Genomic DNA, 18,727 nt, shown 5'->3' with positions numbered 1-18,727 from the left:
GAGTTCAATTTGTTGGAAATGAGCTCATGACATACATATATATATATATATATATAGTGTGTATAAGACTTTAAAAGATATTCATTTCATAAACATGCTCTTATCGAAAATGCCTTTATATCTCTGCTTTTAGAGCATTTAATATATTATTAAATATATTCCATATTCCAAACTTAAATCGCCAGCTGACACATAGTTGTGGTATATTTAGGTTCTCTAATAGATCTTTAGATAATATCAAATCGATACAAATACATGAGACGAACCTTTTTATGTATATATTTTTGTATTTTTTTGGAGTTGGTACTAATAAGCAATTACAGCTAAAACTCGAGCACTTTTATTGCTTTGTTTTCCCTTCCAGTTTTCTTTCAATTTTGTTTATTACTGTTTGTTTCGTCATTTTTGTTGAGTCACGTGATTAAACAAGTGCAATTAGAAGGCTTAGTTTCGACAAATGTTTGTTTTTGTTGTTGGTTTTGGCCTGTAATCATAATTGTTATTACCATTATTGGTATTGTTGTCGTTGCTTTTGCTCTTGCTATTGCTATTGCTGTTGCTGTTGTTGCTTGGCTGGCAATATTGCCAGTTACCTCGTTGCCAACGGCAGCAAACGAAATTGTGGTCTATTAAATGGCATGCCACTTATTGCATAAAAGAGTTAGAGTTAGCAAACTGTTGGACAGTCTAGATAGGCCAACGGGAGAGTGTGCAAGAGTAGAGTATGTATGAGGCATGCGGCTCATGTGGCACACAGACCGCAAAGCTGAACCGTCGCAGCAGCAGCAGCAGCAGCAACAACAACAACTGCAATAAATGTTGGGCGAAAAATGGCCACAAAATGAGTTTCCTGTTGGCACATTATTCCAGCCAACGTCGAACCTAAAGACCAGAAATGTGTACAGGTGAAGCGATGTGTGTGTGTGTGTGTGTCTGTGTGTGTGTGTATATATATATTGTGGGGGGTGCGTATATAGTTATTGTGACACAAGAGCGGACGTCAGCTGATGCATGTGAAAAACTATGAAAATTGTGAAAATTGTGAAAACTGTGAAAACTGTGTGATGACTCTTTCATGAGCAGAACAACAATTCCCTGCAGTCCGCACTTTGACACAAAAGCAAATATACGTTTTTGTTGTTGTTCTCGATAATAATATGTACTCGTAGTGCTCTGCCATTGTTTTTGTGGTTAAATAAACCGCAAATGAAAATGGGAAAACGCAAACAACACAACATACACAGAACATACAGAACAATACGAATACACACAAATACACACATTAATATAACATTTATTGCGTTTCTGGCTATATTCAGAGCACAGTGAAACATTTGAATGCTGAACACAATCATCGATTTTGTTTCAGGTAACTCAAATTGTGTTGCGGCTAACAAAACTATTTAAAACTCAACTAAGCCAAACTGCAGCAAAAGCAATCGCCAAATAAGCTGATTTATACAATTTTGTTTAATGCACATCTCAACATTTGTGTATGTGTTTGTTTCACAGTGTCAGTTAAACAGTAAGCTAATATTTTCGCCAATAAATATTAATTGCAAATTTGCCACAAAAAAGATTTTGTGCCGAAAAAGAGAAATATGTTTTCTGTTATTATTATTGTTATCATAATAATCATCATTATAATTTGTGCGGACAATTGCTTTATGCTGACATATACAAAATTAGTTCACAAATATTCCCTGTTTCAATATTTATATTTAGTAATTATATATTAAACATATAAAGTATATATATATATATATATATATATGTGCATATATATGTATATATAAAACTATGTCTCTCTACCTGCTCGCAATTACTTGTTGTGCGAGTTAACCGCAAATTGAACAATGGCAAAGTCACGTTAACTTCCGCTGCATCAGCCAAAAATCCTGCTTTCAAATATTTAAATGCTGACATGCACTGATAATAATAATATAAAAAAAAACATAACATGAACGGAAAAAAGATTCAATTTAAAGCAATGACGCTATACATAAATTTCAAAACCTAGAATTACAGTTAACTGCAGTTATCCCAAGATTGTGCATTCTCAGAGAGTGATCTCGTAAAGTATATATTGATCATAGATTTGATTTGATAAATATCCAAACATATCGAGAAAAAAAGCTGCTCTCGAATAAAAATTACATTTATTTTATTATGATTTTCATAAATATGCAAAATTGGAATAATGGATGGATATAGGCTTCGCACGGGGAATTAATTAGACTCGACTCAAAGTTGTCAAAGTTTTCAGAAGTTCAATTTTGTTTCGTTTATCGTTTTTTTTTTTCTAATTTTTTTTTAATCTAAATTCTGTTTTATATGCTTGAAAGCATGCACAGAAAAGTTTTGCACATGTGGCATGCCACAACCAAAAATATACAGAACACAATTTGTGTAAAATAAGCGACGAGAAATGTATTATTCGTCGATAACTTCTTTCTCAGTGGATATAAATTTACTCTACTGAAATTGCACTCGAACTTTTAATTGGCACATTGGATTTTTATCTTGATATATAAATGTATAAATACACATATGTCATTTACAAATGAGCAACAATATTCACATATTACATTTTTTATTAGTGCTGCATGTATTTAAAATGAAATAAGTTTTCATTTCAAACTCAATTGGATGTCATATAATTTCAATTATTATTATATATGCACACCGCACACCACACACACACACACACACACACACACACACTCGTAAATAATTCCATGATATGAAATATTTGAATAAGGCATGAAAAAAAAAAACTCCCAAAAAATGTGGAGATTTTTTTTTGGTTTTACTTAAAGCTGAAGTACAAACAACATTGCCATAATCTGACCTAGTTGGAATATTCGGATCCAGAGAATAATTGCATAAAATATGCATATATCGATAATAGTGAAATATTGCTCATTTGTGTACAGTTTGCTTTTGTTACACATATCCAGATATTTGTGAAGAGCTTGATTGGACCAAGATTTTCGCTTAACTGCAGCTGTTTGCATCAACTCTGATAACAATGATTTGTTCTCCAAGTGTATGGGTGGTGTACATATAAATTTTCATATACACGCTCGTTTCTTCTATCCGCGTACATACTTAGTTAACAAAATTATTGGCCAAAACAAGTTTGCACATGTGCACCAAACTCGGCGCCTGCCTGTCAGTTGGGGGCAGGGGTAGTCCCCCGCAAATGGAGGAGGCCTCGAAGTGAGCTGGCACAGGGAATACGAGTATAGTCTGTGTGTTTGTGTCGCATCCCTGGCGATTTATTCAATTGCCCAAAAACAAAAGCACTCCACACGCCCATTCACTCCCCCCAATGGCCGCCAGACACAACAACAAGAGTTTACGATGCCGTTTTTGGGCCAATGTAAATTACAATTCATGTGACTGTCAACAGCTTTTTTAGTCAGCCCCATATTACACGGACGGCGTGAATGCGACCCAAAATATGTGTATGTATGAGAGTGTGTGTGTGTGTGTGGATGTGTGTGTGTGTGTGTGTGTGTGGATGTGTGTGTATGTTGCCGCCCTGGCAGCTGTTGCTGCAATCAAAAATATTGTTGAGCTATACGCACATTTTCATACTTTTCGAAATGTGTGCACTAGAATTGTATTTAAACTTTATATGCGCATATATATTTATTCTGGTTGACAATTGGCAAAATGTTTCTTTTTTCGTGGTCTCCACATTTGACCCATTTTTGTGTGTGGGGGAGTATTGCCATGTACGTCTCTTAAGTATGATTTACACGCCAAACTTTTAATGGCAAAAACTTGTGCACAAAAAAAAAAAAACAACAAAAAAATTATCAGAAAAAATGGAGATGTGTTGAAGCTGAAGCGTAAGAATATATTAATATATATATATTTAGATATAGATACATATCTGGAATATGACCTGAACTCAAGAGAACTGCGAAGCCCATACAAATTGAGAGATAACATCGCTGTCACTTCCTACATTTGTATAGTATTAACTTGACTTTAATGCATGTCACATTCCATGCGATTGCTCTCATTTATTCTTTAACATTATTTCTGGATTTTTTTTTTGTTGTTTTGTTTTTTTTTTGTTTTTTTTTTTTGGTTTACAGCAACTGCGTATCATCAATGCAACTCCATTTGTTGTCTGCCGCTCGCACAACCACTTAGTCTGCTCCAAACTGTGTGCTACCTTTTTCCATAATATTTCATTCACGTGATAACATAAATTTCGACATTTGATTATGCTTTTACCTTTCCTGTCCTTTCCTTTCCTTTTGTTTTTCTTTTCTTTCTTTTCTTTCTGTTTAGTGCGAAGAATTGTTGGAGTGAAAGACACTGAAACGTATCGCACTTTGAATTTTTATGCAATATTTTATTTGATTTCTTGACGTCTGGTAACTTTGTCTTCTCTTAAATAACTTTTTAAATTATACATGAAAAGGAAATCGTTGTCGCTGTCTTCACTTTGTGTCCTCTGAGTGTTGAATGTTAAATATTGAGTTCTGACAATAAGGTTCGCATTGCTTTAAGTAATGCCTTGATTTATATTTCTTGACTCTTTGCGATCTTTGCCGTTTCAGTCATGATTACTTTTTGCACTCTGCTTACAAAGTGGCAAACAAAATAAAAAGAAAAAGAAAAAGAAGAAAACCTCCAAAAGCTGAATAAAAATTTAGCTTTTTGATGGAGTTTGCTGGCAATAGTTTTGCATAAACATCCTTTTACATATTTTTGCAACAATTATTTAAGTCAGCTTGCTGCCCAATTTTACTACGAGTTAAGGCGCCAAAACTTTTGCGCACAAGCACAAGCACAACCAAAAAAAAAAAAAAACAAAACAAAAAAAACCAGAATAAAAAACCACCAAGAATTTTTATGCCACCACGTCATAGGGCAGAGTGGGGCCGGTGCGGGCTTGAATTGTATGAAATTATTAAAAAGTTCCACATTTACGAGCATCGAACTGGACCCGAAACCAAAACAGAAAGGGAACTTCAGCTATAGCTCCATTTACTCCTCACCTTCACCTTCCCCTTCCCCCTCCGGCTCCAACTTTAGCTTCAACTTGAGTTGCAGAAGGGTCCCTGCATCGTTTGCCATTGGCTGTCAGCTCGTTGGGGGGGCTTATTTAGTTTAAGACGCACTTACACACAGACACACACACACACACACACACACACACACACACAATGTGAAAGTTTGTTACGCAAAAAGTTGATGCCACAAACTTCAACATCAAGCTTTGACTTTCGTTTCATGTGCTCAACAAACCAAATATAATTTTAGCCAGTTAGAAATGGTGACGTTTTAATTTTATTTTCCAGCCAAACAGCGGATAGAAACTGATACAGAGATAGGTTCGCAATTTAATTATTATTCTGAATCAATCAATTATACGTTAGAGTAAACAATTTGCCACCAAATCGTTGAGAATTCCAATATTCGATTATTTAACTTTATTTAACCCTCAAACCGTAGCTCAATTTAAACAAGTGGAGAACCTAAAACAAAAACAAATTTGGGACAATAATTGTATTTATGGCTGGTGCTGCCAACAGCCTCAAGTTGCAATATATTTGCCATAAAAGGAAAGTTAACTTAATTTTCAATTTTGATTTGAACATTTATACATATTGTTCTCATTTATATTGGCAAGTTATTTATAAGTTCTTTCAACTGTTTAGAAAACACACATTTTCTACCTCTGCAAAACGCCACAAATTTCCAGCCGGATCGTATTTCAGATCCGCTTACTGGTCCTCAACTATATAATAATTGCGTACCTATAACTGGTTGGCAAGAACATTTCAATTACTATTCCAGTTCCGAAACTGAATTTCAGTCGATAAGGAATTACAGTTCCTATTCAGGTTTCAAACATTGGGTTTATACATGCTTAAGAGATCTTTTATTGCTGTCATGTTTGATTGGAGTTTATTAATTTATTTATTAATAGAGAACAGCTTATTGTTGTAGCATGGCTGACAGGGCCTTAAGCTATGTATTTATGCTAGTTGCTGCAACTACTGCCAAACCATTACAAAATCGCACCTATCCCAGACGATATTAAAAAAAAACTAAATGTGGCAAATCATTAATGTTGATTATATATGACCTGCAAGGCGTTTCAACTCTTGAAGCCTCATACATTGAAGCTGACACGTGCAGTGTTCACTGCCTTACATCATTTGAATGCAAAATAAAAATGATGCTGCTGCTGGTGCTGATGCTGGCATTAAGCAACAGTCGCCTGATGCTGAATCTCTGCATTTCTCATTGCGCATCAATTTTAGTTGTTGTTTTTCAGCTCTCAGTTGTCAGCTCTCGATTGTTGTTCTGTTCAATATGCAATGTGCGTACGCGTGCATTATATGGAATTCTTGACATCGAATGTTGTCACATGCAACACGTGGCTGCTGAAACAACAACAATGGTAACAAGCCACAGCATCTAATCTTAGGCACACCGAAGATTATATGCCCTTTCAGGCCGAAGTTCACCTGTCGACCAACCGAATGCTCCTATAACAACTATATGACACAGTGATCCAATCCAGCCGGCTGATCAAGTATGCATACATACTTATATATATATTATATAGAGATATACATTATGGGGTCGGAGACGCGACTTCTTCAGTGCCGAACAATATATCCACTGCAAGGGTGTCTGCGGAACGGAATCTAATATCTGTCGAGGCACTGTGTGACTATCGTGACAAACGCATAATACATATGTGTATATAATCTATATCGACATCAGTATCTATATGTGTATCTATATATGTATAAGTTACGTCCATCGACAATGTTAAAGAATTAGTCGCTGATGTTGTTGTTGTGGTTGTTGTTATTGGCATTTTTTCAATTTTGTTTCCTGTTTGTTGGTTTTTCCTTTTGTGTGTGTTTTTGTGTGTGTTTTTAAACTATCAACTGATTGGGCTCATGCAAAAGCCGCTGCTCAACAAAAAGTGAACAATATGCAAACAACAAGGACGACAGCTTCATGTTTGTCAATATGCAAGCATGCCTATGTGTGTGTGTGTGTGTGTGCGTGTGTATGACACATATGCATATGCATATGCACAACAAAAAGGCGTCAGAGCGATTGCATTAATTGAACGAAATTTGTTATTGAACAAAAAAGTAAAAACTACCCAAAAAAAAAAAGGCAGAGCCATTTAATTGAATCGAACCGGGTTCAAACTGGTAAGCATAATTGGAATATATATATATGTATATGTATATATATATATATATATATATATATATATATATATATATTTAGTGCACAAGCATCTATGTCCATAGCCTGTGCCAGTGAAAGATGAAGCACATTTTCGCACTTTAATGACAGCTTAAGCAATTAAATATATATGGAAATAGAATACCTATAATAAATCGTTTTTTAATTAGCAATTCATTTAATATTCTATTCAAACTCAACTTGCAACAAAACTGATAACAATACATATTTATGTATTGCATAAGGCATCTAATTTTTGAATGCGCTTCACGAATTTATTGAACTATGCTTGTTATATTGTATTGGACTTAAGCTTCTTTTTGCTTAAAGGTTTTTTTTTTTTTTTTTTTTTATCAACGATTGGGATAGATTTTCGTTTGTTTATTTTCATTGCATACTTTTGCGCTCAAGAACAAAAACTAAAGATAGGCGACAGGCGAAGCACAACAATCAAGCGCACACACAAACGCAATAAGAGTTGAGAGAAAGATAAAGGAAGAGAGAGATAGAGAGAGAGGTAGAGAGAGAGAGAGAGAGAGAGAGAGAGAATTTTAGCACAATAGCTGCATTGAAAATATGTGAGAAATGCAAGGGAAATTCAAATAAATATTGCCAGTCAGAGCAATATACATATGCATGTGTTTGTATTTTACTAGGACACCCACTGTTGTAAACAGCAAAAATAAAAGGACAACAGCAGAACACAGTAAACCAATAACCCGCATATAATCCATTGCAGATTTATGGCAGTTGGTGCAGCAAAGTAGTAAAAACTTACAGAATTGTCAATATAACTGTTGGCAAAAAACCGCATCAGTGACAAGTTACAAATAAAAATGAAATAACTATTTATTTTAATATGAGCCAATAGCACATTTCACACCAGGCAATCAGGTTACGGCAGGTCAGCTTTAAATAAGAACGAATGCTCTACTAAACGCTGATAGACAGCAGGCTACCCTGTCAAATGCAGTATGGAAAGTATTTCTCTTAGCTTCTTTAGGATATTTCGTTATTACACAACACATTTTTGTAATGAAAAGATTTTCGTTTGGCAAATGTTTTTGTTTTTTGATTTTTGTGTTTATAATACACAGATAGAATACAAAAGAATGTAAAGCATAACTTTGCAAATATATATATTGAAATTATTTCTTATTATGTATTCACATATTAATGAAATACAATCATTTCAATGCGTATTCAACGGCTTCCATATAGTCCACATATCATCCATCATGTGTCACATCTGTTCGGTCAGCCGACAGCACTTTGGCAATCTAAGTACGCCTCTATTTCATTAAAATTGATTTACTGTGAGCCTTTAAGCGGCTTTCGTTGAAACTAGCCAACCTCGCCAACCAATCAACCGACGACCAGCCAGACAACCCAACCAGGCAGCCTACTGCAACTGACAAATCAACATTGCAACATGGCGGATTAAGTATTCACTGATTACTGAATGACAGCTCAACATGTCGCCGTCCTTTTCCCTGTCCCACTGGCTGTCTCTGTTGCTGTCAGTGTCTAACCTCTGCTGTCTCTTTGGAGCCATGTGTCATAATTAAAAATTCAGCAAATTACACTTGCAATAGCGGCGGCAGCCACATCAACTGCGTAGCCTTGTTGCAAATTCTGGTACATACTCGTACAGCATCCTTAAAACCCATCTAGCAACCTTATTCACATCAACATTCTCATCGGCAGATGCAGATGCAGATGCAGATGCAGCTTCAGCTTCAGCTGATTCAGTTGCAGCCACATCCTCATTTCCATTCTCATTGTGATGTTGGTACTGCGGCTTTTGGCTATGGCTGCTCTTGACTATCGCAACGATGACGCCGACAACGACCCCAATTTCGCACTTAACACCACAATAAACCGCATAAAGTTACTTGTGGTGAGTGAGGCTGATGCATTAACGGTGGAGCACAATCTGCATATCATTAGCCATTCCACTTTGGTAGGCATCCATAGGAAACATAACGAATATCCCAAGTAGCTAACGAATGTTTCAATAAAATGAATAAGCAATTCAATTCAACTATTTTGTTAAGCTATTACTAAATTATTATTCCCTTGCAAAGAGAATTATTAAGTTTAAAGAGTCTTCGATTCCATTAGGTGTATACATATATATATTCTTAATCAATATCAGCCGAAATCGGAACCATAATATTTGAACACCGATTGCAAGTATTGGCTCCACTGTGCGTCATCTGAATGGGAAATATACAAGTGCATTTTTACCAACCATAAAGTTAATTAAACTTACATTTAACCGCCGTTAAGACTGCACGCTTGGCACAGTGACAAAATCGACATTTAATCTGTGCAATTTAATGCCAATTAATTGGGGCCTGAGCCTGAGCCTGAGCCTGAGTCTGAGTCTGGCTCTCATGCAGGTTACCGAACTGAGAACTGAGAACTGAGAAATAACAATCGCTCACAACTGCTAAGCAGCCAAAACGAAAAGTTTGACAGCGTCGACAAGTTTGACAACGATGACACCTCGATACAACATTTAACTGGCTGCCAAAAAGTCAAATGGCAATTGGCAATTGGCAACTGGCAACTGGTAACTGCCAACTTCGCACCAGAAAACATAGGTTGGCTCTGCCAGCCACTTTCAAAGCATTGTCAGCGTTGTCACGCGTCTCTGCTTGAGTCTCAATCGACTTTAAAAACTAAACTTAATCTCTGGTTCAGACGACTCCCAAAAACAAACTTTTTAATCAAATAATGCACCAAACGGGAAATGAATACCGGGATGCCGGGGTAACTGAAGATTAAAGGAGGACAGCTTAGACAGTAAGCATGCGGCATAAAATTCATTAACAACTGCAGCATGAAGTGAAGCTTAACAGTTCGAGATTCCGAAAACAGAGTAGCAGCAGCAGCAACAACAACAACAACAACAACAGCATTTCCAAAGCGTTGTTGTGCCTCATTGTCAGAGTTGGCTAGAGTGTTACCAACACTTACACTTGATACCCGTTAAATCCATAAAGTGGGCAGCGGGAATATTGATATTTTGTACCCTGAACCATTGACATATTCAATATGATAGTATAATGGTATAATTTAGTAAATATATATTCTGGATCAGTATGAACAGCACAGCCGGTCCGGTGGCAGTCTGTCATTAATACGCCGATCGCAGTGGATCGAGTACTACAAGTGCCAGATCAGAGCAAATTTGTAATACAAGTTCAAGTTTATTTATCACCTTTATCGATACAAATCCATTTTTAATATCAAGAAGATTTTGGGTTAATAAATAATAATAATAAAAAGCAAATATCGTTTTTTGTTGCAAAAACAATTTCCTCCAAAATGTAGCTGTTTTTTTTTTGTTTTTGTTTTTCTGTCAAAAGTTGGCAACACTGACTGGCTCACCCAGTTTCAAGCTTGAAAGCTTGTCAAGCTGCTGGATCGCTTCGCTGCTCTTTGCTGGCTCTGACTCTGGCTGTAAAGCTGAATTAGAGTCTGACTTTGTCTGTCTGTCAGTCTGTCTGTCTGTCTGTCTGTCTGTCTGGCACTGTTGGCTCAGTTAGCAGACAGAGCGACGCGCTCGGACGACTTAACTATGTGGCAATAGTCACAGACAACAACAACAATGACGACAACAACAACAGCAATAACAACAACAACATTGATTTCAACTACACAACTTAAAAAAAAAACATATGCAGCTGTTTCGCATTTTGCAGTTAATCTATCTTAAGTAACACAATATTCATGCTATGATTAACTCCGATTGGTCAATAAAACTGAATACAAATATTGTGGGTTGTGGGTTGTGGGTAAGGTTGCCCATCTCGAGCCATGTCGAGTCGGGTGGCTTAGTCCAAAACAAATTGTGTAATTCAATTATTTTCCAAAACTAAATGTTATGTTGAGCCAACAATTAAATGCAATTAAAGCCTTTCAAATCTATTTAACCGGCAAACAAAACAAAAAACATTTATCATCATAAATTACGCTTCAATATGTACATAAATCAAGTTGACACAAAAGTTTTTTAATTATTTGTATTATTTTTCTTTTTATTTGTATTTTTTTTGTTGTGCTAATTGAATTGCGGCTATAATTTGTAAATAATTGATGGTAAACAAAGAAGTTTCATGCAAGCTGCAAAGCCAAGCTAAATCACACAGAAGATTTTAAGCCAAATCGATAAGAAACTAGTACGTTTTTCTTATACCTCGCAAATGGTCTGTGAATCGTTGATACTCTGTAAAACTTAAAGATATGTAAGCATTTTAAATGATGTTAGTTTCTTAAAAAAGATAATTACTTATATATATATATTCCACTTATCGTGTGGAATATTATGTTTTTGTGTTGCAATGATCATCGAAAGACGTTTTCGCAATTGAATTTGTTCCACATTGATTTGATTTGGCATGTTGCTCTCGCTATTTTAGTAGGTAGTATTAAAGTTGCTGTTTGTTGTTGTTTTCGTTGCCGTCGACGTTGCTACATATGTATTTAAACCGCAACCTTGCGGACAAGATACGATACCGATGCCATAAGCACACAATTCACATTCGTCTCATATATGGTCTCGGGTATATTGTCTGGTTTCTGACACGACATGCATGACCTCGATTCGGACTGGGACTGGGAATCGGACGCAAAACAAAATCACAATTCAAAACGACAAATGACAATCGATGAGTTCAACTGGCAACTGGTAGCAAACTGGCCTCAGGGACAAAAGCAAAAAAAGCAGCCAGCTACTGCCAGTGGATCTCTCAACGGAGAAAGGCAATTGCAATTTAGAAGTTGGATGGTAAATTGGTAAATTGATCATTGGGCAATTGACTGCAATCGACAATAGGCCTCTACACATACATATATACATATATATAACTTAAATCGTAATATATACACACAGATACACAACTACCTTGCATGTCTTACTTTCTCTAGCTCTTCACTAGTCTCCCCCCTCCCCCCCCCCTCCTTTTCTCTTTAGCTCTCTCTCTCTCTCTCTCTCGCTCTTAATGCATTAATTGCGAACGGTAGGCAATTACGGCAACGATAAGTGCACTTTACTTGCCACCTCGAAGGCAGACTGTCAATTAAGCAACTTAAATGCAATTACGAATTTCTTTTTTTTCCTACTGCCGCATTTGAATACCAGGTCTTACCCCCTGCCTCCGTCCATCCATCTCCAACACCTTCAGCTGGTAGAGCATAGGCTCGCAGCCATTTTGCAAGAATCTTTTGCGAAAATTATGTTACCAAATATAAATGCAGTTTTAATCTTGAGCTCAAACTATGATCAAAAAGCCATGGCTTGTGAAAATCAGTTTAATTTTCAGAAAGGTATGGCAGTGAAAAGTTGTTCTTCTTCGCCAAAAATAAAAAAATAAAAAAAAATCTTTTATCATTGTTAATGGGCCAAATTTACGAAAAACTCTTCCGCATATTATCACTTAAATTTATGAGAATCACATTAGAAATCGATTCTGAATTCAATACTTTAATCCCACTTGGCAGCAGAGGTACCGATGGCCTGGCTGAATCGTATATATATATACGTATATATATATACATATATGTACTTGCTTACATGCATGGGTATATATAAATACAAAATGGGCAATTTGCATTTTTAAGCGGCTCAGTGGCTGAGTGGCTGAGTGACTGAGTTCAGTTCAGTTGGCTCATTAGCTGCTCGATTTGTGGGCAATTCTCAACCGATTTTTGGGCACTTCCCAATGGCGGTCTTTTTGGCCGTTGGTCGTTGGCCGTTGGTCATTGGCCATTGGTTTTGGCCAAGTTAGTCGGTTTCACTCGTTTCACTCGCTTCATGCATTCATTTCATTATTCATTTACGAAATGTGTTTTAATTTCGCTCAGCGCTCAGTGCTCAGTGCTCAATGCTCGATGCTCGCGTTTGGAAATCCAGTTTTTCTCGCCATTTCCCTTAACAGTTTTCTACGGCTTCTTTTCTTGTATATTGTATATTGTATTTTTTTTTTGTCTTTTTGTACGTTTTTTTTTTTTGTCTTTTGTTGCCTTTCGCCAAAGAAGAAAACGTGAAAATTTCTTACATTTTATTTGCGCAACATTTTAATTTGCTTGGCATTAATGGGGGCAAACAAAGGTTGGAGGTGGAGAAGGGGCAGAGGGTTTACATGCAACTGTTGTAGTTGTAGTTGTTGTTGTTGTTGTTCTTTTTGTTGTTATTGTTACTGTTGCAGTCAAGTCGCCCGTCGTCGGTGAAGTTCTGCTGAGCATTGAAAGGCTCCACAAAACTCAAGTTGGACAGGCACTGTGCAGCGATGATGATGCTTGGTTGCTTGGTGGCTTCATTCCCATTACTACAAAATGTATATATATATATATATATATAAATATATATATATACATTTTCGTATTCTTTTTTTCAACTGCTTTTTGCGCTTACGTTCTGTTGTGGTGTCCAACGGTTTGTTTGTTGTTTGCCTGGCTCTCAAAGTGCAGGCCGTAGGTGAGATGCCTTGGCCATTATCAGAATAGACAGTCGTGCCATAAAAATGTTGGTAGCTCGTTTCAATTTGAACACCAGCAACAGCCGCCACCGCCGCCGCCGCCACAGCAGCAGAAAACAAATTCTTAAGAAGCTCAACAACAACAGCAGCAGCAACATCAATGAATTGTGCTGAAATTGTTGCGAACATTTTCTGCTGTTCTGCAAGTGCTTTGCATGCTGTGAAAATTTCAAGTTTCTACTGCTGAACCAAAAACTTCAAATTATTGTTGTTTTTGTTGTTGTTATTGTTGTTGTTGTTGTTGTCATTGCAAGCATTTTTCTGTGAGCGCCTAACGAGTACCACTGAAAAAACAATACTCAGCTTAAGATACCTTTAAGTTATAAACAAAAAAATATATATGTAGAGAACATAATCGGAGGCATTATTCAATAAACTCTTTGTTTAATTTTTGAAGTAAAAAATCTATATGGTCGCGAACGTGACAAAATTATTTAGTCCCATCTTCCATTTGGACACGCTCGAAATTACATTTTCTTTTGCTAATATTTTCAAACCACCAAATCGATAGAGTTTGTCCATTGCACTAAGCAAAGTGCTTAAAAAAGAAGTTATCAAGAAATAAAATAAAAATAAACTTTCAGTTATTCTACTATTTGTATCTCTCGAGACTTAATTCGTTTTTATTTTCTTCAAGTTCTTGTAGTTCTTTTTTTCTACCAAATAACCTGATTAAACTGAGTAAATACACTTCGTGTAATGCTCCACAAGTTTAAACAAAAAATTGGACGGCTCTATCAAATAACTTTCATAGAAAATGAAAATTATAATGAAAAATCGAAAAAAATAAAAAATAAAAACTAAACATTTTTGTATGTTTGATTAATATAAATCGCTTAGCAAATTTTATTAATTGATATTGAATTTATCTTTTACCCAAAAACGTCTAAATTGTAAAAGATAAAGATTTTAATGAGATGGCAGTGTTTGGCTCTGAGATTTTTCTTTTCTTTTATCTTGCTTGTTGCCTCATTTTACAAGTGAAACTTTAACGAATATAATTGCACAGAACAACGCACTAATTAATTTTATCTGCAATGGCATCGCTTTTTCGGTAAACTTTTACAGGTGTGCTTGCCCCGTTTAGCAGACAGACATAGAGATAGAGATAGAGAGAGATAGAGAGCGAGCGAAAGAGAGAGAGTTATAGAGAGCGCTGACTACTTAGCAATCTCTAATTACCCTAGAAAGGCATCAGCGAGCATTAAGGCCAATTTAGAGCACAGGCAAACAGGAAACAAAGACCCGCTGCAACTGCAAGACTACAACTATTGCTTGTGGCACTTACCAGCGCATTGTGCTCCTTGATGGGTGTTGCATTTATCACAGGCTGATTGAGATTGTTGTTGTTGCTGTTGCTATTGCCGTTGCCGTTGCCGTTGCCGTTGCCGTTGCTATTACTGCTGCTGTTACTGCAACGCTGTCGACCATAATCCGTTTGCTGTTGCTCGTGCGAGATGCCAAAAATAAAGGGACCGGGACCAGCAGCAGCAGCAGCAGCAGCAACAGCAGCAGGTGCAGTAACATTTGATCCTGTGCCCACAAAATCCAGATTGCGACGCGTGCAAAAATCGTCCTCGAAACGTGAGGATGTCTGGTGTTGGTGTTGCTGTTGGTGTTGCTGTTGCTGCTGATGTGATTGCGAGTCCAAGTCAGGATAGGGCACATTGCCATAACGGGGCGGTGATCCGTTTGCCGCCGAATTAGAGCTACAATTTGATTTGGTTGTATCCGTTGAACTACTGCTGGAGACGGCCTTAAAGGATTGCTCCCGCTGTCTGCTGCTACTGTTGATGTTGCTGTTGCTGTTATCGAAACAGAAGTCGCTCGATTGTGCCGTCGGCGATGGGGGACTGCCATATGGATAGCCAATGTGCGGACTGCTCTGCAGATGCTGATTGTATTGCTGGGATAGGGTATCGAAGTCATTGAAGCCGTGCAGTCCCTTAACACTATCCCGCTTCTGTTGTTGCACATACGGCGAGACATAGGTGCCACCAATGTGGCTGCGTTGCGGTGGCAATGGTGGCGCCGGCAGTGGTATGCCAGCCATTGGTGAACTGGTTGCTGCTGCAACTGTTGTTGCTCCTTTTTTCTTGGCGAGCGTCGTACGACGATCGCCGAGCAGGGGACGCTGTGAGTTATTGTATGGATGATTGCGTTGCATGCATGCCGAACTGAGCGACATATTGTCATCGTAATCGTCATACGGCTCCTCCTCCTCCTCGTCCTCACCCACATCGACAACCATTTGACTGCACTCGTATGCACGACCATAAATGGTCATTGCCGCGGGCTGATGCTGATGATGATGATGATGATGATCGTAGTATTTGATCAGCTTCATATTGGCATTAGGCGGAGGCAATGGCGGCGCCTGCTGTTGCAAGTTGTGATGTGTTATGCTGGAGTCATTGTTGGACACGGAAACGCTGTTGGTTGCAATGTTGGCGCCATTGTTGCTGGATTTGCTGCTGCTGCTGCTGCCAAATAGTTTGGCCAATTTCACAGTCATATTTCTTGTGTATGTGTGTAATGACTGCGTAAAGTTTTTCAATTAAAAAGTGTTGCCCACTGCCGAAAAAGACAGTTGCCACGTTGCAGCTGCTGCTCCCGTTCCAGTATCAGTTCAAGTTTTAGTTGCTGCAACACAAAAAGGAAAACCAAAATTAAAGCTTTACACAAAAGTGTTTTAACTGCAAAGTCGAAGCGTCAATGCTCTAACCTTTAGCTTTATATTGTACAAAAAATATATAATATATTTATACATATATCTTTAATTCGAATATTTTCAAAGTCAAAGTCAAATTTGTTGTTCCTTAAATCAGTTTCAGATTAACACATCAAAATTCGACTTCAATCGTCAATTGCTGCAGCAAAATTGCATTGTTGCAGGCAGCTTCGATAACAGAAAGCAAAACAAAGTCAAACCAAAATTCCAACTCAGAAAACAATCCTAAATAATTTTCAGCTAACTTGACATTAGACCAGCAGAGCTTAATGCAGACAGCAAGGGAAGGGAAAGAGGGAAAGAGGGAAAGAGGGCAGGTAATCAGCAGGGACGGCAACGGCAAAAGTTGCAGCCAGCTGCCTCACCTTGGGGACTCTTTGCTTGCAACCGCAAACGGAAACCGTAATGGGATATGCGTCAACTACAACTTATCAGCAGTTAGCAGCAACAAAGAGGGCGGAAAAAGGTTGAAACATTTCACATGGAATAAACGAGATTGGTCGGGGAATGTTTTGGGGCAGAGAGAGACGATTTAAAATACAGTTAATTTGCTTCAAGTTTTCCTATTATCATTCAAATGAAATTAAGTCGATTTGAGAACTTAAATTTAATTCATAAAGTCACTTATAGCCTTATAGTCTCTGAGATCGGCTTAAGAATATATAATATTCTCAACGGGATCGGAGATACTCCCTTTAGCCCGTTACATGTCGCTGCACAACTTTATTTTACCCCTTTTAACCCGTTTTAATTAGATTCGAGATATATAATCGAGTGAGTTTCAACTCAAGCTTTTGTATTAGCAATTTTAAACAATTATTGGATATTAATTGATGAATGTCTATAAATGCAATACTCAATACAACTTTTGGCTCAAACACATAGAAAAAGAACTCCCAATTCAAAGCGAATCTGATTGCAGAAATTGTCTTCGATTATAACAGAATTGATTGCCTATAAATGCAACCTGTGTAATTCGAAAGCCAAACTCATCAAGTGCAAGCAATTGAGGCAAGTTTGCAGTTGTGGGTGGCGAAGACAACTCTTTAAAGAGTGCTTGCTGCTCGTTTGGTTCGTCATCAGTCGGCTTTAAATATTCACATCAGAAAACACATTCACACATTCACACACACACACACACATACACATAGACAGAGGCAGCTTTGTGACTCTGGTTATGTTGCAATTGTCCCAGTCCCCCCATTCAACTTGCATTTGGTTCGTTGTTTGTTTGTTGGTTGGTTGGTTGTCCATGGTCTAGCAACTCTTTCACTAGTCGTGTGTAGTGTACGAGTACGAGTATCTCTATCATTTTTAATATTGCAGCTAGCGCCGGTCAGCGCACAAACCAGCTGCCACCAGCGACTGCCACACCCTTCGCCCCTGCGCTCCATTGAGCCACCCAACGAGATTCTCATCAGACATTCGTGGTGCCAGGTCAAACAAACAAGAGTAGCAACCACCGCAGCAAGAACAAAACAAAAAAATGCAAAAAAAAAAGCAATAATAGTCAAGAGTGCTTTATTAAGTAATACCGTGTAATCAGAACTAAAGTATCATTAATACACATGTTTGCATGCTCACAACAATTGTGGAAAATACATTAAAAAATATACATAAAAAACTTACAAAAAAGAATAAATTTCATAAATCCATTAGTGCATATTGATCACAAAATATATTCTTACAGATAAGTACTATATATACATATATATATATATACATATATAGATAAATATAAATATATATGTTTGGTGATAGGCTCGAGAGGCTTTTTTACAGGGTATGCTTGAATTGTAGCAGCAAACAGGGGATTTATTGTGGATTGATGGGGAGCGGGACGAATTGTATTCTCGACCATAACAGAAACAGCTACAGAGTGAACGAGGTGGCAAGGGGGAATTGAAAGTAGATTTGAGGCAGGGCAGGGCAGGGCAGGGCAGGGCAGGGGAGGGAGTTGGCCCCGAAGCATGCACAGAATGCAACAGTTTGTAATTTGCGTCAACAACTGACACTCACGCCGCAAAACAGCAAACAAGGAGCTGCCATAGAAATGAGATCAAGTTGAAAACAAGGCAGCAAATTATTGCCAATGGCTATGACAAAGAAGGATGCGAACTGACGGCAACTGACGGGAGAAGAGGCAGAAGCGGCAAGTTGACGGCTCCTGGCCGCATAAGCAAGGTTCCCATTGTCTTTT

At 37.5% G+C, this 18,727-nt stretch overlaps 1 protein-coding gene across 1 annotated transcript in view; it reads right to left on the bottom strand.

The window, feature by feature from the left end:
* Nucleotides 1-18,727, bottom strand: part of LOC6564603 (myosin-G heavy chain) — a 50,140-nt gene that overhangs the window by 13,254 nt on the left and 18,159 nt on the right. Inside the window, exon 2 of the mRNA XM_032738347.2 lies at nucleotides 15,085-16,439. Coding sequence (XP_032594238.1) covers nucleotides 15,085-16,311 — 1,227 coding nt within the window. The 5' untranslated portion in view covers nucleotides 16,312-16,439. The remainder of the gene's footprint in view (nucleotides 1-15,084; nucleotides 16,440-18,727) is intronic.

This window comes from Drosophila grimshawi, unplaced genomic scaffold, assembly GCF_018153295.1.
Source record: "Drosophila grimshawi isolate 15287-2541.00 unplaced genomic scaffold, ASM1815329v1 contig_848, whole genome shotgun sequence".
NCBI classification, from domain to species: domain Eukaryota; kingdom Metazoa; phylum Arthropoda; class Insecta; order Diptera; family Drosophilidae; genus Drosophila; species Drosophila grimshawi.
This window is presented reverse-complemented; position numbering and strand designations above follow the sequence as displayed.